The sequence below is a fragment of the Callospermophilus lateralis genome, chromosome 2, assembly GCF_048772815.1.
Source record: "Callospermophilus lateralis isolate mCalLat2 chromosome 2, mCalLat2.hap1, whole genome shotgun sequence".
Classification (NCBI taxonomy): Eukaryota; Metazoa; Chordata; class Mammalia; order Rodentia; family Sciuridae; genus Callospermophilus; species Callospermophilus lateralis.
Genome location: NC_135306.1, coordinates 110,755,882 through 110,779,184, shown reverse-complemented (window position 1 = coordinate 110,779,184; position 23,303 = coordinate 110,755,882). Strand labels below are relative to the sequence as shown.

General features: G+C 42.1%; 1 protein-coding gene across 4 annotated transcripts in view; it reads right to left on the bottom strand.

Annotated features, from left to right (window-relative positions):
- Positions 1 to 23,303, bottom strand: part of Sik3 (SIK family kinase 3) — a 242,308-nt gene that overhangs the window by 12,952 nt on the left and 206,053 nt on the right. The window contains exons 7-21 of one of the 4 annotated variants that reach the window (XM_076846383.1): positions 20,060 to 20,178; positions 19,398 to 19,508; positions 18,999 to 19,142; positions 18,516 to 18,593; positions 18,297 to 18,406; positions 16,793 to 16,946; positions 16,315 to 16,470; positions 12,556 to 12,626; positions 10,237 to 10,380; positions 6,288 to 6,438; positions 5,408 to 5,533; positions 5,049 to 5,134; positions 4,239 to 4,348; positions 2,815 to 3,154; positions 1,343 to 2,229 (exon numbers count right to left, since the gene is read on the bottom strand). In XM_076846383.1, the coding sequence (XP_076702498.1) occupies positions 1,343 to 2,229; positions 2,815 to 3,154; positions 4,239 to 4,348; positions 5,049 to 5,134; positions 5,408 to 5,533; positions 6,288 to 6,438; positions 10,237 to 10,380; positions 12,556 to 12,626; positions 16,315 to 16,470; positions 16,793 to 16,946; positions 18,297 to 18,406; positions 18,516 to 18,593; positions 18,999 to 19,142; positions 19,398 to 19,508; positions 20,060 to 20,178 (2,787 nt within the window). The remainder of the gene's footprint in view (positions 1 to 1,342; positions 2,230 to 2,814; positions 3,155 to 4,238; positions 4,349 to 5,048; positions 5,135 to 5,407; positions 5,534 to 6,287; positions 6,439 to 10,236; positions 10,381 to 12,555; positions 12,627 to 16,314; positions 16,471 to 16,792; positions 16,947 to 18,296; positions 18,407 to 18,515; positions 18,594 to 18,998; positions 19,143 to 19,397; positions 19,509 to 20,059; positions 20,179 to 23,303) is intronic. The other 3 variants (XM_076846384.1, XM_076846386.1, XM_076846385.1) reach the window with 3 other exon arrangements.

Genomic DNA, 23,303 nt, shown 5'->3' with positions numbered 1-23,303 from the left:
ACCACCACTGAGAAAATAAATTTTGAAGAATCCACTTCATAAGTATTCACACACATGGCAATCCAGGGCTGGGGGAGAGATGGAGGCTGAAGCACTATTTGCTTTAGCTTTGCCCCTTCCCCAGTGCCTTGAACACTCTGAGCATGCTCAGTAAGCATATGATAGAGTAAATGAAGTAGCTCTTAGGTTCAGTTGCCACTTGCTAGCTCTTGACCTTGCAGGCAAGTGACTCATCTCTATGCCTCAGTTGTCTCACTAGTAAAATGGAGATGACAGGTGATTGCAAGGATGAAATGAATTTATATGTGAACAGTACATATAAAAGCATATGAAAAGTACACTAGAAGCATCAGGAACACTCCTTTTATGAAAGCTAGTGTATGCTACTCTGCTGGAAGCTTTTACGTGCACAGGAATCTTCCACAGCATCCCTGCTCTGGTCATCTCACCTCTGCTGAACACTCCCAGCAGGAAGCTATCAGGCTGCAGAGGCAGCCTATTCCATAAAGTTCTTCTAAAGGTCTTCTATAGGGAGTTGAAATTTGCTGCAGCCTTTATCCTAATCTTGGTTCTACCTCATAATAGGAGCCCAGAAAAATAAAATCCTTTCTTCCATCTGACAGGTATGATGTTTCTCCTATTGTTTCCTCCCAACCTGGGTCTGCCAACTGTTGCACATATGACCTGCCATGACAGCTCCCAGCAGCCTGGTCCTCCTGAAGTACAGCTGTAATAGTGCCATTCAGCCCAGAATGAAGCACCTTGAGTAATAATAAAACCTCACACTTACACATTTTATCACACATTTCAGATTATCAAGTATTCCTCTTTCTCTTTTCTATGATAAGATTATGTATAAACACAAACATGTTTCAATCTTCACAAAACTCTGCGAAGAACTATTTTTTAAAAATTCCTCTTGCTCTTTTTTCAGAGGAGGAAAATGAGAATCAAATGGTTAAAATGATATGGCTATTATATTCACAATGGAGGTAAGATCCAATATAGGTGCTTTGACTCTCAATTCAACACTATTTACACTAAATTTCCTTAGTGTGAGTTGCCTTTTTTCTATTACAGAGCTATTTTGATGATAGGAACTTTGGATTCCATCTATGATATGAATATGGGGAATAGCTTAATGACTGTGTTAACTATATTGTGTTGTTTGGAAAACAAACTCTTTATCCACTAATACCCACTTTCTATGTGCTTCTCCCCCATGTGGTCCTGAGGTCTTCTCAGGATTTTTTTTTAGAAACACAAAGTACCAGCTAACATTACTGGGTCACCTGAATTAGGGCAGACTGGCCCAGGACTTTTACTTTGAGGGGACTCTTACCTCGGCTGGGCACCTTATTTCTACTGAATGCAGCAGTCGGCTGATGTCCATAGGGATGTATTCCCAATTCCTGGGCATGACTCACAGTTCCTAGCAAAGATTCAGGGTCCCCAGGTCCACCGGTACTCAAGAGCAGGGGGCTGTCGTGGCAACCTTTGGTCAATGTATTTGAACTCCTGCTGTCCAGAAAGCCCTCCTTGGCCCCCTCACATGAGCAGTCCTCTTCCATGCTCTCTGAATGCATTATTGCTGGCTGATGAGCATACCCGTGGGTCGGGGCGGGTGAGGACACCTGGGAGATACATTCTTGTGCCCTAATTTGTAGAAGATGCTGGGGGCTGTTGTGGTGGTGGTGATACGAGTCAGCATTTTGATAAGATAAAGCCTGGCACTCTGTCATACTCTGTCCCCCGAGGTTGGGAGCCATGCTCCCAGCATCCCCTTGGTTCATGTGCCTGAACAATTCTTGGTACTCTTGCTGCTGCTGTTGCTGCTGCTGCTGCTGCTGCTGTCGCCTTTTAATGAGCTGCGCAAACTCTGCTGGGGGCAGCCGAATGTCCGAGTGGCCGGTGAGCGAATGCCGGGGAGAGAGCAGTCCTTGAAGGATGTGGGGTACCTGCTGATGTCTGGTGTAGTCTGGCGGCGTGGGGGACAGCAGGGCCTGCTGTAGTGCCGATGTGGTATAGTGTGGCGCCTGCTGGTGTGCACTGGGAGGGAAGGTGGGGAACTGGTCAAGTGGAGGGACCTTCAGGGCTTGGGTTGGAGGGAATCCCACTCCTGTTGAAGGGCTGTAGCTGCTGGGGGAACCCCGGGACTGGTCCGAAAACAGGTGGGGGTGTAACTGCGCCTGGTCGTAGTTAGCAGGGGAGAACCGATTCACGTTCAAGCTGCAGACACAAAAGGGAGTGAGTACCAGGTATTTGTGTGATGACTGCGCTAGACTCCCCTGGGGAACAGCCACTATCCTTCCTCAGCAGGGGGCACCCAGGTACAGAGAATGATGGTGCAACCAGAGGAGGGGAATGTTTGCACCATCCCTATTGGTCCCCTTATTTGCTTATCCAAATCTTCCAAGTGTCATGGCAGGCACTTTGAGCATCATTTGAAGGCAGCAACCTGGCCTATCTTAAAATGTTATCTGAGATATTAAGAGGCAGCAATCTCTTAGAGGAGTGATTGAGAGAGTTGAGACTCCTAGAAGAATGGACCAAGGAAACTGGTATTTTAACACACTCCTCTAATGACCTTTTCTACAATTAGTAAAGGAGCTTTGCCATTTTCCTCCTCTGCCTCATTAGCATTTTAAACCTAGGTCCATAAGTAATTTACAAGTTCATTCCAAATCCACCACTCTGGTTTTAGAAAGGGTGAAACACAGCCCAGCCAGACCTTTTGTACTTCCCTCTTTCTCTCTCGCCCTTCCCACCTAGGTGACCTGGATAGAGGGCTGGGTGACAATCAGGCAGTCTTACCTGTGGGCCTCTGCACTGTCAGCACTCAGCTGCTTGGACAAGGGTCGGTGCCCGTAGCTGAAGGTGGCCATCAGGTTGGTACGGTGCTGCATCTGAATCTGACTGGCACTGGGGCTGATAGAGATGCCCCGCCCAGTGGAGGCTGCAGCTGTCCCTGGCATGCTGCTGAGCATATCAACTGGCTCTTGTACTTGGATGGTCACCTGCTGTGACTGGGTAGGCTGCTGCATGCCCAAGCAGGTTAGTGCCACATTAGGAGGAGGGGAACAGTTCTCGGGCTGGGGCTGGAAGACTGCGCTTCTCGAGGGTAAGCCTTGGAACTGGGAGGCAGAGGCAGCACCTGGAGAGAAAGGGACCTCACAGTGACTGACCAAGTGCCCAGGTTACCTGCCTGCTGGAAGTAATGGAGCCAATGAGGAGATTCACATCAGACAGCATCTAGAACAGTTTTCTCAAACTTCAGTACCCATAAGTCTAGAGAACTTGTGAAAAAACCAGCCAAACATGGTAGCCACACTTGTAATCCCAGTGACTCAGGAGGCTGAGGCAGGAGGACTGCAAGTTTGAGGCCAGCCTTGGCAACTTAGCACAGGCCTAAGCAATTTAGTGAGACCCTCTCTTAAAATAAAAAATAAAATGTGCCAGAGATGTAGCTCAGTGTTGAAGGTTCAATCCCTTGTACCAAAAAAAAAAAAAAAAAGGATTCCCAGGTCCTAACCATAGAACTTGGATTCAGTAGGTTAAGGTGGGTCCCCCAGAATTTCTACTTTCAACAAGTTCCCCTAAAAGCTGGTCTGTTAACTATACTTTGAATAATTCAAATCTAAACAGTGCTTCTTCTCAAACTTGAATGTATACATGGACTGGGGATCTGGTTAAAGTGCACCATTTAGCAAGTCTACATCATGTGGTGATTGCTGAAAACTCACACTAACCAGAGGCCTCTTAAGTCACTTCCACCGAAACAAGACAGGTTCCCAAATGCACAGTGGATAACCAAATGGAGGTAACAGCAGAAAGCTTCTGGTGCAGTTTTCTCTTTGGTAGGGCCAGAGAAGGTTTTAGTAAATATGTTAGTAATAGCTAACGTTTACTGAAAACTATTTATGTCAGAGACTTGCAGTGCTTTACACGTATTTACTCTACTATTATTGTTATTGTTAATATTATTATTGAGAAAGCTGAGGTACATAGAGGTTAGGGAATTTACCAAAGATTTCACAATCAAGAAACTGGTGGAACCAGGATTAAATCAAGACAAGCTGGCTCTAGAGCCCATACTCTAAAATATTATGTTATTCTGCCTTTCAAATGGTTCATGACACTCAAGAGGAAGATGGCAAAATAAAACAAACCAACCACAAGGACTAAGACATTTTCCCCCACGTGGCATCTGATGGTTCAGCCTGGGCCTCTCCACTCACCGTGAGACTGGATCATGGCATTGTTCATGGGGGGAGGGCTATTACTCGGTTGTCTGAAGAGATGGTTGTTGGGGTGGTTGGGGGGTGGACTTGAAGGTTGAATCCTTAACCTTAAAAATGACAAAATGGATAAATAAACTTCCTGAGGTAACAAAATAATCTTGAGTTACGTTTCAGTCAAACACAAGTAGAATCCATTTTTTTTTTTTAAAGTTTTGATAAGCTACCATGGTAGAAAACCACACATGAGCCACCTACCCCCATCATTTAAAAAACCTATACACACCCACAAAGCTAGGTGCAGTGGTGCTCGCCTATAATCCCAGTTGTCTGGGAGGCTAAGGTAGAAGGATTATGAGTTCAAAGCCAGCCTCAGCAATGGCAAGACGCTAAGCAACTCTGTGAGAACTTGTCTCTAAATAAAATACAAAATAGGGCTGGGGATATGGCTCAATGGTCAAGTGTTCCTGACTTCAATCCCCAGTACCAAAAAAAAAACAACAACAACAAAAAAACCAAACCACCCCCAAACCCTATACACATCTTATTTTACCAGTCTTCCCCGCCATAGGAGGCGGAGTTCACTGTGTCTGTCTTCTTTTAGAAGGTGACAGACAATTCTGTTCAGGGGGCTAAGAAAAGGAAGTGGCAGATTTCAGGGAGACTCCTGACCTTTAAATTGGTTTCTCTGTTTTTTAAGCAGATGTTTCCAAAATGAACACTAAAGTTGGTCAATATCTCCCACAAGTCAGGCCTAGGATGCCTGCTATAGAGCCAGTGGTTTAGGCATAACATAAAGTGATTTGTTACCTCTGGAGCTGGTGGGTGAGGAGGGCTGGTTGATTTTCACACGCAGCCTGAAGAGGTGGGGAAGGCTGAGGAGGACAGATAGAGTCCTAAAACATACATGGGGGAAAGGAAAATAATAATTGTGAGCATGAACAGTAATCAGAGCTATTCTCAGGAAGGGAAGAAACAGAGAACTATCTGTGATTCAGATTGATGCTTTTGTTGTTCATCCAAAGATCTGTTACCTTTACTCAAACATGTCAACCATAAACATAACTCAATGCCACTTTGCCCTGAGTGTGCTCCTCCAAAATGCACAGGCAAATCAGCCTGAAGGCAAACTCCAAACAAGTTGGAGAAAGCAAAGAGTGAGGGCCTACTTGAATTTGCTGCTGGAGAATTTGATGGTGCTGCTCCTGCTGGTATAGCATATGCTGCTGCTGGGTCTTCTCCAGGGTTCTTTCATCAATCTGCCCCCCGTACATCTTCTGCAGCTGCTCACACTCCTGAAGGGAAAGCAGTTAATACAGATGGGATGCAGCCAGGCCCACCCCATGCAGTGATTTCAGCGGATGCAGATCTGCCCAAGGTCTCAGAGGCAGAAAGAGCCACAGGAGAAGAACAGTGTCCTTGATGAACAATTGACCCATTTATACAGGTATCTGTCTACTAAATATCTTCACATTCTGTTCTGTATGAACAAATGGGAAACACCAAGGATACACCAAGGCCCGCATATGAGTGAAAGTGTCCAATGTGAAATCTGTGTACAAGGCACCTGCCATTCAAAGCAAGGTCATCAGGAAGGCAGAAAGGAAACTGGCCCTTTACAGAAGCCTGGAGCTACATTTCCTGCCTCTGGGAGCACCATTCCATACCAACTGGAGAGTGTGACAGGTGAAACAGGATCCAATAAGACCCAGCACCCTGTATCAAGAGGAGAATACCAGGGTTGCTTAGAAGTACTTTCCCTGGAGTTTCCCCCTGAAACCCAAGCCCAGAAATTCCTTTCCAGTAAACTATAAACACAGTAGAAAAATTTAGTCCCCTCACAGGGGAAGCAAGTTTGATCCTGGGTAGAGCTGTACATAACAAGAAGTAAGGAAAGAGTGTTAGAAAGCTCTAGTTTTTTTTTTTTAACCTATAAAACTGCAGTGTTGCTGGCATGAATAGGGGTAGAAAGTTGACCACCCAGAGCTCCTGCAATACTGGTCTCTGTTACCCATGCTTCTCCAGAGATGCCTGCCATCTCTCCATTACCTGCTGCAACTGTTTGATGCTGCTGTTGTTGCCCATTTTTTCCAGGTGAGCTTTGAAGGCCTGGATGCTTGCAGCCCCATCTGAGAACCGGCGCACAGGGGAGAAACGCTCCGTGGGGAGGTGCAGGGTGTTGGAGTCCTTGTAGGTAGAGCTGAATACATGGGAAGAGAAGGTTAGGGGCTAGGACTCAGGGGTTTTGACCAAATCACACAGGGACTGCTGTTCCAGATGAACACAAAGATGGTTGGCTGAATGTGTAGCCCTGTGTATTAGGCCTGTTCCATGCCATGTCCAGAAGACGCTCGCTGTCCTAGCCTGCTTCCCTTCAGAGGACTCCAGGGATATATTTTCCATTTCCACTTACCTTCAGTTGGCCAGTTTTCTAGGCCTGAGGTTCTGGGAGCAAGTAAATTCAGTTTTTATAAATACACTAGACCAGAGAGAAAAGCTCCTCAGGATCCCCCAGGGCCGGCTGTACAGGAGCTTTTAAAATTTATCTGATGCCTTCAGAGACTAAAATTCACCATTTGACCCACAGTTTTTCCTATGCAATAACCTCTGTATGACCAGAGAGAAATTACAGTCAGCTTGTGGTCAAAGGTCTGGCCTGGAACTCAAAAGTTCTGTACTAGAAAGGGAGGGTGAAGGTTGGGGTGGAGAAAAACGGGGACTTCTGAACCCGGGATGGACACAGCACATTCTTAAGGAATGTGGGCCTCAAGATCCTGCACGTACCTGGTGAACACACACGCGGTTACCTACTGTGAATGCTAACTTCTCAGAGCAGCAGCACCCACCCCTCCTTCCTGATAGAGGAATCATATGTATTACCTTCAAAGAGCCTGTGCTCAACCAGAACAGTCAGTGTTTTACAGAAAGAATGAACAAGCAATTGATAAAAGAATGCATCAGGGTTAGAAGCTAACACCTATACTTGTTACCTAATCAGAAAGAGATGTTTATGGGTTGAGGTAAGCAGATATAAGACTGCTAAGGCAGCATTCCAACAGCTGATGGAAAGGGTCAGGGTTTCATAGCCAGGGTAGAGATGACATTACACTGAACTATGAGTGAAATGATGGATCACCTTGCCAGTTATTCAATTTGGACTGAAGCAGAACCACAGCTAAGGAAGCAGGTTAACAAGTGAGTTCAAATACAATGCAGACAGGGAGGGACTGGGGGAATGAAGGCTGTGCAAGATGTCAAGAGAATTCTGGCAGCAGGCAAAGTCCCTTACCCTCCTTTACTAATGATGACTTCTGTTTCAGACTACCTGAAGCTTGACAGAGCTGAGCTAATGAAATGAACACACGCACATATTTGTTTCAGTAACATAAATGACAAATGAACTGGGGATGATGAATGATGTGAGGGAACACACTCCAGAAACAGCGATCATGAAAGCTGATTTCAGGAGCACGTTCTAAAAACTTCTCTTTTCTGTCTTTACTTCAGATTTTTTTGAGAGAAAGCAAGTGTTATTTTCCTCCTCAAATTCAACTCCTATGCTGTCAATATTTTTGAATAACAGACACTTTTCTGATTCATTCAGAAAGCTGTGTTCTTCAAGCAGTGAATACAATGTTTCTACACAAAAACCATTCTCTGTCATCAGAGCAATAACATCCCAGGTTCAGGTATTTCATGATTTTTTTCAGAAGCTCAGGTTGAGAAGAGACTGATCCCAAGGTCAGTCGGGCACAGTAACTTCAGAGGAACAGTTCTGATGGAGTTGTTCATTTTAGAAGCACTGATGGTAACACTTGTGCTTGATTTTATTTTTATTAGCAATCACATTCAAACTCAAGACAGCCTCACATTATACTCTCCCATTAAACTCTTCAAACAGAATTAGTTCCCCACCTGGATAGATTCCATCTTGTGTTAATTTTTTTTTTTTTACACCTTAGAATTTTTTAAAAAAATTAAATTACATACTTCTAGGAATGGAAAGTCTGAACAGACCCCTCTTCTGTCCCATGTTGGACTTCACTCTTATACCTCACAAGAACAAATACACATACTGTTCTTTTATCATTTTCTCCAGAAAAAGAAAGAAAGAAATTCAATAACCTATCTAGATGATCCATTTTCAGTGGTTATGAACTTGGAAAGTTTCTCTTTTCCCTTGAAGTCTAACTTGAATCTCTTTGTGTTACATATTTGTACAGTCACCCCACAAAGACATGCTGAGTTTAAACAAATGCCCCACCTTACACAATCTGTCACTCATAAAGCATTCATTTGCTTCCAATTCAAACTGCCTTTGGCCACAGAAACCTTGAAACACTTTATCAAGAGTGTTCACATAAAAACAGACAGCAGACAGATTTCTAGCAGGCAAGGCCTTGACAATGATTGTAGGCAGAGTGGATATCACATAAACAGAGCTGAGGGCCAATGCAGTCTTCCTTTAGTAACAAGTATAAACAGAATATAAGGTCTGTGACAAAGGCTGACATAGAAATGTGCTGATCCTCATGTTTCCCTGGAAAAGTAACTCCCAAGGGACACCTAGAATTAAACAAAGATCCTCTAAGCTAAACATACAAGACCCCCACGAGGGCTGAACAATGCAGTGTCAGACTGGAAGGGCAGGAAAGATGGAGATGAGGAGAAGTCATAAAGCATCTGTTGGGCACAAGGTTAGAACCCAGAGTTACAAAAAGGAAATTTATGGCGGAGGGTGGGGGTGGGGGTGGGGGGGCAGCGGTAGAGGCAGCTCTCCAAAATCCCTGGAAGTGTGCTTCAATTTGTGCCAGCCACACAGGTCCTGAGAGATTTTCATTTGAAAAAGACTATCTGTGTCATGAGAGTTTTAGTTGAGAATCTTCATTCTTGTTACTCCTAACAGCTACTTTTGCTCAATTATTCACAGCCATTTATAAAAGCTTATCTTTCTTCTTCCAGAGTTCCAACGTGGCACTAATTAAGTCCCGGTCTGCTCAGAGTTCACCTGTCTCTGCTGATTACATGATGTCAAAACGGGTAACTAGTACATAAATACACTGCATCCTGCTTGCAGTGTGCACTGGTTGCAAGATTTCATAAAAACATGCCATAAAGTGGATCTCCTTAGACTGTATCAGCTACTCAACCTTCCCAATTAAGATTGCTTTTCACTGTCCCCCTGAAAAGACTCGAATAAAATATGCTTGAGCAATTGATGGTAACTTTGAAAGTGCGGCCTATCAGCATGTGGACAGCTTCAGAATGGAGTGGCTAAGATTTTTTGTCATCAAGGTATTCACAGAAGACAATCATCATCTTCTTACTCTACCAAAGTATCATCTCCTTTGTTTTCAAGCTCACTTGGGTTTGATGAAGTTTTCCTAGTCAGGAAAGTTAAACTCATTTTTATTTCTTCAAGAGAATGAATTCTAAATGTTAACAGAGAGTTAGCAAAAGATTTTGCTATCCGAACACTCAAAGAATGACTTCTCAACCACATCACTCAAAAGGATGCTGCCTCCCTGCTCTACCACGCACAAGGGATGTATCTTCCTCCATATCCAGCCTGTTGTTCAATGGTAACATGATATGAAGTGCTTACTCTTTTGAAGGTGATAAATTATTAAAGATCAAGTTTACTGAATTACTATAAATATTACTATAAATCCTTTTATTTCCAGTTGACCTTCTGAGGGCTTCACTTCCTTGAAGGTCTCAAGTTCAATTTATCTATGAGTCAATATTTAGAGTCATGGGAATCAGCTGCAGACAATAAAAAGGTCTGCAAGATAATTGGAAAGAAGAATCTAGCATTGCTTCAAGGCCCAGTAGAGAACCTTTGCCCTGTGCAATACTTAGTGCAAGGAGCTGAGAAGATGTGAGTTCAGGATGACAGATGGCTTCTACTTAAAGATAGTCACCATCAATGGGAGACTAGTAAGAAGGGGCCTGTCCACGAACCTCAAGGAGCTCACACTGTCATGTGGCTACTCACCGATGCTGATCAGGTACCAGGTGAGGAGGCCAGACCCGGGAACGGAAAGGCTGCTGTCCTAGCTGCCGTTGTAGGTCCGGTGGGATCTCAGCTGTAGGGTTGGTCATGGCCAGTGTATGTCTTTTGGACCTATTTGCCAAGTACCTGCAACAAGCAGGAGCACATTTCATAGTAAAAAAGACAGACAGGAATACTCCTCCATCAGAAGCATAGAAGTTAATCCAAAGCACTCAGGGAAGTAGTGCCAGAGCTCAAAAGGTGCTCCACAAAAAACAGACTCCTGAGTTGATGACTAACTGGCCAACAAAAGTTGGCTTAACACTGAAGTTTGAACTTAAGAGTACTCAGTGAAGAGAAGCGAGAAAGCAGATCTAGCTCGCAAAGATAGGAAGATCAATTTTCCTTATTTAATTCCATTCAATAGAAGAATTTATTTTCTACATGTTAATTTCATTCCTCTTTTCCCTCCAAATTTCTGAAGTACAAGTCAGAGAAAATGAGCCCTAAGGCCCATTCTTAGAGATGAGCCAAGGAGGATATGTTTCTTGGTCCTACAGACCCCAGGTTTTGAGGCTGTTTTTCCTAGAGTTCATAGAAAACAGATTCTTCTATTTAGGGATGAATTTCAGAACTACCTCTTCCCTCATGATCTGGGATTAATCACTGGAGAAGAAAAACTGGACCCATATTCTGAAGAAGATGAAGAAATGAAACCATGTGGAGTGTTTAGAATTGTTTTTAAGGGGAGAGGAAAGGCAAGGCAGGAAATCCAAAGGGTTTCAAAAGCTCAAGAATTACAAGCTGATGACTTTTTCTCCGAAGACTTTCTAGACGCACACTTTGGCAGCACCACCCACAAGATACCAGTCCCCTCTGTCTGGTGGATGGCTTCCACACCACTGCGGTTCTTCTTGGGTACGAAAAAGAGAAGTTCTATTCCTTTCCATTCTATCAAAGCCGATGGAAATCAATCCTTAAAATGCTGATATAAAGGAAGAAAGTGGGGCTGAAGGAAGTAAAGTCCAAGAACAAAGAAGCTAAAATAAAATATTGCTGTCCCTTTTAAGATGGGAAGGCAGTGAACCTCTTCATTCCTCATCTCTTCAGACACCAGCAGGGCTCGTCTGCAACCTTACATACCCTGTTATCAGCAAACTACAGAAATAACGGCATCGAGGGGAAAAAGTCATCACATTTTTCCTTCTATTGATTAAACTGCAGAAGCTGGCCCACCTAATAACTCCGTTCAATATGGTTTTCTTTCCACATGGGACCAGCTTCATTTTGAACAGCAGCTCTCATACGGAGCTCCTGGTAGTGGGAAGAGAGTCCTGGCCAGCAACCATCAGGTTCTGAAAAACTGGTCTTGTTTCATTCTTGTCTACCTTGCCCATTTCAACTAAAGTCAGTTAACAGACTATAATTAGCAGTATGTAAACTTGCTAAAGAGTAAGCCATCAGTGATTTAATATCCATTTGATAAAGACACCCGAAGTTTCCCCAAGAGCCCACGAAAACCATTTTATTTCAACTTTCCTCAAGGGAAAACATATAATCTTGAAGAACACCTGGATTTCTGGGAAAATACATGCTGAATTCTGGTGAAACCCCTCCCCGGAAAATAAGAAAGACAACTCCCACCAGGGGACATGCATGGAGCTGAGGACCCGGGCTAATGGGACTGAGGTCAAATGAACAGTACAGCATGCCTGATGGTCACTGCCGTCTCTGTGAATTAGACATCTCTCAACAAGGTTCTGCAAACAATGGATATTTGCATCTGTCCCTGGCCCAAATCCCATATTTTTTTTTTTTTCAATATCTCTTTGTTGGTACAAGGGAGTGGAAGAAACACACAGCAAACAGTACAAGAGGTATTCATTCATTCTCCTGGAAAGGAAGAGTCCATGCCAGAGGTCCATGGCCAGACTAGCTAGGATCACTGTCATCCCAAATCTCCAATTCCTTTTCAGTAAACAGTTCTTGGCAGGTAGGAGCAGGCTTTGTGCCTTGTGAATACTATCAGAGTTGCAAATATGAAGGCAGGGGACAAGGAAGGAAGGAGGGAGGAGAGAAAAAGTTCTTATGGTTATTGCTGTCACTTAGGGGACTTCCAATGGTGCTTACAGAAATGAAATTTTCTGGGTAGTCTTCTGTTACTTCCATGTGGGGAGGAACATGCCATCTGGCTTGAGCAAAGAGACCACACAAATGTTGAAGCTGCACTGTACCACCTCCTTGGGCAGAGGTGACCTTTCGTTGGTTGCAGGGGGAGCCTGCCCAAGGACGTTCTGCAAGCACTGCCAGATGTCACATTACCTCTGCACAGCTTCCTGATCTGGCTCCCCATCTGAGCTCTCCTCGTCCACAGGGGTTACTGCTGGCACTGCCTGAAGAGAGACAGGAAGGAAAAGCTCAAGATGTCAGCTTATTCTCTAATGTTTCTAGATATTCTAGTAATCGGGTTTGGAGCAAGATTTTCTGTTAACTTCCTCATTAATGATACTCTTCTAGGACACCTGGGTTACATGGAACTTTGATATACCATTTTCCCATTTTTACCTTGCTCAGATGATATTAATTCAGATTTCTTCCTCTTACTCTTCATTCATTGACTCATTTATTCAACAAATAGCTGAATGCCTACTATATTACGGAATAAAACGTGAGATTTACAGACAAGAGTCCTTGACCTCATTTTACAGTCTAGTGGAAGACAGAGACAAACAAACAATTAAAAAACATGACCAAGTTCTCCACACTTAACAGAAGGGGGTCCTTGAGAATCATGGAAGGCTTTCTGGAAGAGGTAACCTTAGACCTAAAGGATATACAGGACCTAACTAAGAGGAAAAGTCTTCTAGACTGAGAGAAAAGAGAAAGCCTGAGCTGTTAGACAGCCTGAAAACAGAGAAGAAAACTATTTACCTAGCAAGTCTAGGAACTGACCTGTTGTTTCATATTAATGTCATTTCCAGTGTTTCGATGTCTTAACTCCAGAAAAGCATAATGACGTTTTTAGAGAACATTTTTGTATTTAACATATAATTGTATAGTTGTGATTCAATGCCCTAAAATAGCTGTTACCCACCAAAACATGCAAGTGAAATGAAAACCACTACAACGCATGATTGTAGTCCTATCTCCATCTGCCTAAGGACTGGAATGCTGCGTATCCTTCTACCATGCCTTAGCCACTAGAGCAAAACTCATGTTCATTTACCACAAAAGAGTATTTTTTTAAAAAAATGGAAGATAATTACAAAACAAAAAACTTGTTTAAAAAATTCCATCATTTGAATGCTTCCAGGGTTTCCAGTTCTTTCATGATAATTCTGTAAGGGCAAAGTGAACAATCAGGCAGGAAGGGACTATAGCTGAGGCAGGGGAGGGACACTGTCACCAGTAACAATGACCTTGAATACTACACAAAGAAGTTTATTTTGAGAAGGGCAGTGGTGAATCACTAAATAACTTAAGCAGGAGCATGATGTCATAAGATTTGTACTTGAAAAATTAGCTCTCTTTAGTTGCAGGGTAAAAAGGACTGGTGGCAGGGAGCAGGAGATGACTGGAAGCAAGGAAGCCAGTTAGGAGGCCACCATGTTAATCAAAGCAATGGGTGACAGTGATCTGAATTAAGAAAAGGGTGGCAAACAGGAGGAGAAGATCTTTAATTCACAGGCGTTAGACAACTGATTTAACAGAGGGAATAAGGGAAAGGTAAGAGTTAAAGAGAAAATCCATGTTCCTAGCCTGTGTAACCAACCAAGAGAACGACAGTGTCATTTACTGTCATGCAAGGGGAGAAAGAGGTTTCACAGAATCGTGGTAAGTTCATTTGGGGACATGCTCACTAAAATTTAAGTACTTGTGAGATAATGAACTATAGCTATCCACAGGCAATCATACACACAGATGTTTAGAACTCAGAAGAGCGTTCTGGGTGGAGAATCAGATGGCAACTGAAATTATGGGAGTAAACAAAATCATGCAGAGGGAATGTCAAGTGAGATGCGAACAGGGTCTAAGATAAAACTCTGGAGGTTTTGTCAACTTCAAGGAACAAGCAGAAAGGAAATCTGAAAAGGAGGGGTAGGAGGAAAACAAAGAGTGTGCTGGCACAAAAGCCAAAAAAAGAAAATAGTTCAAGGGAAAAAATGGTCAACAGTGACTAATGGAGTTGGGACATCCAAAAAGATAAAGATTAAAAATGCCCACTGGATTTATCAACAAGAGCTTGTTAGTGACCTTGGCAGAAACAGTTCTAGTGGACAGAGTGTTATCCCACCCCAAAAAAGCTGTCCCTGACCCCTTCCTAGCCAATATTGATCCTGCTCTGCATATCTCTGCCCTCTAATATTCCATGTTATTCACTTTGGCACCTATTCACACATGGTCTGTTACTATTGTTCAGATACTTCACATAGGTTCATCTTGTTTTCCCATATCATAAACTCACTACATCAACAACTATGATATATAATTCTTTTGTTTTCTTGACTGCAGTGATAACTGAAAGTTTGGTAAATGGACTTATACCAGTCTATAAAGTATTTTGTTACCAATCCATGATAAGGAAAGTATAGATATAAACAGTAAGTATAAACAGTAAGTTGCTAGAGACTTTATAACAAGTAATGGTATAATTTTGTCTACTGAATTAAATTTAAAAATTAGCCCTGTATTTTGTTATGTTTTTAAAATTTCATTTTTCTAGTGATTCACTTTTACTGTATTTTACAAAGAAATCAATTGACAATGGATTGAAGAATTAAAAAAAAAAAGGTTCTAAGTAGAAATGAAATGATCTGGTGAATTATCAAGTTCAATAATTATTGAGCTAGGTGTGGTAGCACATGCCTATAATCCCAGTGGCTTGGGAGGCTGAGGCTGTAACAGGAGGATCTCAAGTTCAAAGCCAGCCTCAGTAACTTAGCAAGGTCCTAAGAAACTCAATGAGACCCTGTCTCTAAATAAAACACAAAAAAGGGCTAGGGATGTTGCTCAGTGGTTAAGCACCACTGGGTTCAATCCCTGGTACAAAAAAGTCCCCAGCTATAGACAGTTTGAGAAGCATTACCCTAAAATGTCACTTAAGCACTATGAATATAGTTAGTACCCAATCTTATTGTATGATGAAAATGAATAAATGAATGAATGAATGACCTATGAGAGAAAAATAACCAGAAATAAACTGAACTCAGAGGAGAAAAAAAAATCTTTGAATGTGGTTGTCACAGAAAGAGTGTGGCTGGTTACAGTGGTACATGCCTGTGATCCCAGTTACTCTAGAGGCTGAGACTGGAGGATTGGAAATTGGAGACCAGCCTGGGCGACTATAAAGAGGGCTGGGGGTATAGCTCAATGGTAGAGCACTTGCCTAGCATGTGTAAGGCCCTGAGTTCAATCCCCAGTAGTACCCCCCACCAGACAAAAAACAGTGTGATTGAGAGATACCAATTGACTAGGCCAAAGCTGAATAATCAAATAATCGAGGTTCTAGCAAAATTTGAGATGATGCTGATCAAAAGAAAAAAGGAAGTTGAGATGGCAATTTTGGAAACCTGTCTAAAAAAGCAATTAATTTGGGCTGGAGTTGTGGCTCAGTGGTAAAGCACTTGCCTGGCACGTGTGAGGCACTGGGTTCGATCCTCAGCACTGCATGTAAATAAATAAAAGATCCATTTAAATTTTTTTTTTTTTAAAGCAATTAATTCCAAAGAGGGCTGTTTATTTCAATTGCCTTCTGTCCGTCAGGGGAAAGTTGTCTGTGAGAAGCCTCTAAGCTGCAGGAATAAGGCCATATTTAACATGGGTGCCTGTAAGCAGCTATTGAGGAAGAGCCTTTCCAGGAGCAGGGTTCTGAGTAGAAATGAAATGATCTGGTGAATTATCAAGAATAAATACTGGAAAAGTCTACTAGACTGAAGAAAATGGGAATATACTGAGCATCAAAATTTTGGAGAAAGAGGGAATTCAGACATTTAGGTGGGTCCTGGGTTCCCAACCTCAGGCACACAACCTTCTTATCAAAAGCCTCTGAGAAAATCAGCTGGGTTCCGTGTTGCTACTCACTGGTGTCATGGTGACAAGTGGGGAGGGTCCCCGTGGGCGCTTCAGCAGCTGCTGGGCATGCAGTTGGATGTTGGCTCCTCCATCTGATGCCCTCCGGCCAAGGGGGCCCATTCCATTCAGCAGCTGTAGGGTGGGTGGCTGTAACAGAGACTGCTCCTACAAGGAGAAGAGTGGGCAGGATTGACTTGTAAAATAGGGGGAAAGAGGGGTAAAAACAGCAGAATTCCAGTCCACTTAAATTACATGGTTCTTTTTTGCTCTTCTTTTTCTTTTTATTTATTTCATACATGACAATAGTGGAATGCATTACATTCATGATTCTTTAATCATGATGTAGACTACAGAAATCCTCCCTCTCTCACCCAAATTGCTTTACAAAGGAGACCATTCTTTTCTATAAGGAAATCCTCAAATCCTCAAAGTCTCTCAGGAGTTCATTTATTTTCCTGGGGCAATACCTCTCCCACACCAAAAGTACCTTATACTCAAGCTGCCCGGTTGGTTGCAAATTTTGCATGGGCAACAGATTGTGCATGAAGTTCATGTTAGGGGCCACCTGCAGGAATGGAGCCTGAGGAGTGACTCCAGGAAAGCCAGGAAGGAGCTTCTGCAGATCTTCCATAACTTCCGTGCTGACAGAAAACAGGAAGACAGAGAAACGTGGTTAACATTCTTTCTCAGAGGTACTTAAATCCCCAAATTGATGATACTGTTATTTAATAGAATTTATTTTATTTTTTACTTTTTTCCTCAATTTCTATTCCAAGAGTCCAAAGCAAAGCAGAAGCCTAATGTGTGAATTTGATTCTGACATTTCACTTCCTAGGATTGGGGACCGCTATTTTTCATTGACCACTCAGTAAAACCAACAGCTCTGAGTCAAGAGGAAACACTGGCACGAGTCCAGGTCAGGTTTTAAAAGCTCGGAGGTGAACAGCAAGTTTCTGGGGAACATGAGCCACTGCTAAGACAATGGTTGCCTGAAGTAGCAACTGATTCACCAGGGAAAGAATGCAATTACTCCTGTCAGTGCTGACAGGACAGATAAGTACTGGATGTACAGGGCTGTCATGCTGCAACAGTAGGTTCTACAGCAGACTTTAAAATAAGAGACCTTTGCACTAACAGCGACCCAGGACTCCACCCCTTTGAAGCTGACACACTGTGTGGGGACAGAATGTTCCCCTTATTGCCTGTTTGATCATCGGCCGAGAACAAGAAACATAAAGCAAGCAAATCAGCAGGCATGGGAATTTTGGAAATTCACTCAGAGAAAAGAGATATTTATAAGAAAACCAGCTTTGCCCCTAGTTGAACTCTCAGAACTCTTGCTACAACCTTCTCTTTCCTACTCAGCAAAGAAAATATTCATAAAAGAGGTAGCCTATTTTTAATATTGAGAGTTCTCAACTTGAGAACAAAAATGGAGTGAGCTGGCCTTCAGTCCTTTTCCCCAGAGTGAGGGCATCAGGGAACACTGTGAAAGACAGCTTTGGGAAAACACTTTGAGAAATTGGTGTGTTTCTGAATTCTTGTTCACTTACATATAAAAATAAGTCAGTCCAGATATATATCACATCACTTGCTCTTCCTTTACCTAGACGAGTCTTGCATTATAACATGTGGCAAATGTTTCTAAAAGCTGTCAAATTTAGATGAATTTTAAGAGGTATTTCTGTGTAACTTAGATTCAAAGACCTCAATCTTTGTGGGCAAAGGTACCATCACACTCCTCACCAAAGTACTGTTATTAACTGGCATGATGATTGCTAACAGCCCACTAGAGCCCCACAAACACTGCGCAATTTTTAAATTAAATCCATGTTGATCTACCAGGATGTGTTAAGGGTTAAAACTCATCTTAGCCACTTAATTTAGATCTCATCTGGGAGAGAGCATAAAGTAGAAAAAACGTGCCATGAAAAAGCCAGGTAGGAATCCTCTGCCCTGGTGCTTGGCAGGGCTGTTGCCCAGACACTCACCGTGGGTCAGCCACACCCACTGTGTGCCTCCTCATTGACAAATATCGGACAAGTGCTTCAGGAGAAGGCTCTTCACCCTCATCGCTGTCCAAGTTCACTGCCCCATCCGGCTGAGGCGGGAGGGAAACACAACCAATTAGAAATAGGAAGGAAGGAAAGGAAATGTAGATATGGGAAAGAAAGTAGTTTCATTGGCAACTATCAGAGGATGCTACTTGCCTCCACAATTTGGTTCTCTGGGTTGATCAGCTGCACCTGGGGAACGCTGATGTTCATAGCGGTACCTGCCTGCTCCGCCTGTGAAGTAGTACATAAGTATACACAAATACCTTAAACATTAGAAGGAAATAATGATAGCTTTTCAAAGTAGTCCTGACTGCTAAAGTCTTTGGTTCCTCTGCCCTTAGAAGTCACAATAAGTAAGCATTCTTTAGAGAGGACAGTATTCCAATGATTGGCTATTTCTTAAAAAAAAAAAAAAGAAAGAAAGAAAGAAAGAAAGAAAAGAAGAAAGCAATCATTGTTACCATCCATCCTCTCTGTCAAAGAAAGGTTCAAGTCTTGATTGGTCTCTGACAAAGGAAGAGATGATAAAGTGTGGAAGAACAGGAAACTCCTTTGACTTGGGGTTGGTGAGCAGCAGCTAACCCTTACCCCCTGGTGTTACGTGTCCTGAACTAGATCACTGGAGACATTGCCCACCTGGATATTGACTGGTGCTTGAAATGCCATGGCTCGGGGCATGCTAGGAAGTGCTCCGAGACGCAGGGTTTTATGTCTCTTATGTCGATCACACAGCAGGCTGTAGATTGCACTATAGTGATCATAGGCATCTGATCTTAATGACTACCAAGAGAGAAGGGGGGAAAAAAGTAAAAAACCCTGATGAAATGGCATGTCAATGACCAAAACCCTTTCAATAATAACATCAGAAGACCAAAGCACCTTCTTTCCTTCCTTCCCAGGCCCAGGAGGGGCAGAGGAAGAGAAAAAGGAGGAAAGCAAAGAGACCCAAGTTCTCAGGAAGGAGAAAGAATAGAAAATGCAGGATAGAGGAAGGACTACTACACCTCACTTTGTTCTCCACTCCTTCCTAGGTACCTGTAGTGTCCGCTCTTTGTCTAGTCCCATGTCCTCCATGGCCAAGAGGACATCCTCATTCAGAGGGTCCATCTGCCTTTCTTCCTTCAGTTGCTGGCATTCAGCTATTAACTGTAACATGAAAAGATGCAAGCAGTCAAATCCCCAATTAATCACCTCCATGTGGCATAGCATATACAATGACCAAGCTGTTCCATGCACCCTAGCTGAGGGTGTTTTGGCCTCGGAGTCTAAGCAAGACATCTCTGGTGAATGGCTATGAGCAGATAAGATCCCCCTGTTTCCTGAGCTCCTTGGGGTACCTCGGATAGTCACAATGGTTTTGAAAAGATAGGCTACAGAAACCACTGAGCACACTAAGATAAGAGAAAGGAGACATCCCTATGGTAAGAGAGCTCCCGAACTGTGGGCTGTAATATCTTGAAAGCCAAAAACAAACTAAAATTTGGGAAAAAAACAGTAGGGAACCAGAATCACCATTCTCCAGCAGTTTAGCTGATTTTTACAGTCTTTGTTTTCTTCCCTTGCTACTTTAATATTACCAACAGTTTTTACCTTGTGCCTACCCATCTTTTAAGGTCATGTCCAGATTACAATCACATGCAAAAGAGACTGCTGTAGCTCTAAGAGGAGATCCCCAAGGCAAGAGATGGCCAGCTCACCCTGTCGAAGTTGGGGTCAGCATCTCCTATCTTCATCCACTTGTGCTTACATATCTGTTCCATAGAGAGGCGCTTATTTGGGTCTAACACCAACATGTGACGGATCAAGTGCTCACATTCTGTAACAGACAAACAGCCTACCTTCAGTCTCTGGTGAGGGCAGGCACCAGTGGATCTGAGGAACTTACAGGCAAGACCAGCAGGTAGCTTCTTAAGCTCCTTGCTTTTAATTTTTGTCTCTCTTTTTCTTTGATTCTTACCTATCACACTTCTTACTCCAGAAAGGGGTGGGCAAAGCAGAGACAGGTGAAGATGTGACAGTATGGCAAATGCTTTCACTGAAAGTCTGATCAGAAAAATCTGGGGATAATCCATGGATTTAATTTATTTATATTAAGTATGGCCCCATTTAATACAATTAATGGAGAGAAGAATATCCTCTAAAGAGATTTAGTTTCTCTCAAGGTTCTCAAAATATTCAGTTCTATCTTCCATATGTATTTTATTAGGTACATTTTAATGATTTGGGTTTTGCTGTACAATATGACTCTTCAAAACTCAGGGAATTTGACATTTATGATGGGATAAGGTATATATGGAGAGAGGAACAGGCAGAGACAACCTCTTTACCATACGCTGGGATTCAGCTAGGCTTATGTAGAATTTTTTCCAAGGTTATGTAAACATTCACAGGTACAAAAACGAAGCTGTGAGTGAGCCATTCAGATCAACAGATATTTTTCTCTGGGAACACATACTATAGGTTACACTGCAGAAAAAAACAATAGGTTAAAAAAAATCAAGAAACCTATATTCAGATTTCAAAACCATCTTCTATTTCTCATTTTTCTCATCTGCAAACTGGAGCTACTGAAAATCATGTGGGAGTAGCAGTCATGACAAAGGTTGCAGGTGATGATACAGTAGCAGTATTAACACATTCTTCTAAGCATTTTACGTTATTATTATCTCATTTAATCCTACAGCAATCCTAAGAGGAATGTATTATCATCATTCCCATTTTAGAAATGGTAAAAATCAGGCAGAGAGAAGAGCTGATAGTGGATCCAAATCCCTGAACCATTAATTCAACATCTTCATCCAAACCACCATTACAGTGTATTTAGACACCTGCAAATCTCTTCACTGGTCCTTTCTGCTTCTAGGCTTGATCCATAGAGAAGCAAATGGAATTTTTCTGAAGCATAAATCTGGGCCTATTGTTACCTTGCATATAACTCCACAATCTCTTCCCTTAATCCTCAGAATGAAAATCCAAAGTCCTGGGCCTCTGAGGCCCCTGCCTAGTCTTTGCACATGCTCTACACACTCCCACCCACTGGCTTCTACATTTGCTCCCTTCTTTAGCTCGAATGGTTACTTCTCAGAACTTCTCTTGTCATTCAGGTAAAAGCTTAAATGTCAGTTCCTTGGAAAGCTCATCCCTTACCACCTACTCTAAAGCAGGCTGCCAGTCACTCTTTATTATATTTCATGAATTTTCTTCACACGAATGATTTTTGAACTTGTCTTGTTTATATATTTACTTGTTTATGTCTCTCCTACCACAATATAAGTCATTTTCACTGCCATGGCCATACTGAATCTCCAATACCAAAAATGGTTATTACACTTACTAGGAGAGTTGAATAAATATCTACTGAATACACAAATAAGTATTTATTGTATTTAATTCTGACCCTAATCAAATAAGACTTTATTTGTGGAAATGTTTTATATTTCACTGAATCTTTACAACAACCTTATATCAGACACTCTCATTAGCCCCATCTATAAATGAAGAAGAAACATGGTTTTGAAAAGTTAATGTACTCAATGTTGTAAAGTAATGTGAAGCTGTGCTCCTGATTGCTGTGTTATACATAATAACTTTATTCCTAAATTCTGGTTGATCTATTTTTCCAGGGAAAATTCAACTCTGCAATTTCCACAGCATTTGGCAAACACCATGCTATACCACTCTTAATTTTTAATATCCTCTAGCTTTAAAATACAAATAAGTTCCTAAATCAAAATTACTTTATATCAGGTACCAATTTGTTCTTGTGGTATGATCGAAAGTACATTCACATGTAGAGATCCAAAAGACTACAGTTTCTGTATCCCTCTAAAACAAGAGTAAATGTCATCTAAAATGTTAAGCTTCATTAAAATTATGTTTTCAGAGTAGCAAGGCTAGATCGCACAACTGTAGCTTCACTGACAGACATGTCTATGGTCTGTAATTACACAAGGGAAAAAAATGTCCTTAATTTAGAAAGTTGCTAAAGCTAACGACCCCTCCATAGGGAGAAGGCCAGGCCTTCTTTGAAAGTTGGGAGGTTGTTGTCAAGGCCTCTAGATGGCACTCGTTCGTTTTCCTTTGATCTCCACACACACTAGTGCTTAAAATGAGATGACCAAGGCCAAATGACATTCAGATACAAGCTTGAGTTAAAACAGGGATTTATTTTTTTTTTCAAGGCGATTTCCTTAAAAACAAAGCAAAACAAAAAACTGCCACAACAAGTCCTAATGAAAATCAATCCATCTATCTTTCTATCTATTTATCTATCTATATATCTCATTCAATTTGAGGACCTTGAAACCTCTATTTAGTTGTCCTTAATCATTATTTGGCTTGGATACCTTTGAAAATGTCCAGAAAATTCTGCCCAAGAAATTATACACAGAAACCATCATGTAATTTTTCACTGTTCAAAACGCTAAAGAAGCTTGCCATAGTTTCCCTAAATGTCTACAGGTCCCAGAGCAACAACTGCTGGTTAGGATGCCAATGCCTCAAGGACAAGAGCTTTTATCTTGTCTGCCCTACATAATATCCAAAGGAACAAAATCTAACACTTCTCATCTGCTGCACAGATGGTAAAATATGACAAAATGCAGAACGTTTGAGTAGCATCATCAATTCGTACTTTCTCTGTGTTATACAGCTCATGAAATTATTAAAGATTTGAATATACTGTTCTCTATAAACTATGGAAAGAGAATGAAAATGAAGGGAATAAATGTTCCTGAACCTAAAAACACAGTCAACCACAGGATAGTCAATTTGAAAGAGTGCAAAGATGATGGGTCCTCAGATCAAAGGGTGTAAAACATCAGCTTTTCAGATGCCAACAAGTACTCTATTTTAATGTCTAAATGGTCCCATCACTTGTTCCCTCCCAAAGGCCAGAGCCTTTGATGCTGAATGAAACTGAAGTACTCTGGGCAATGCAGG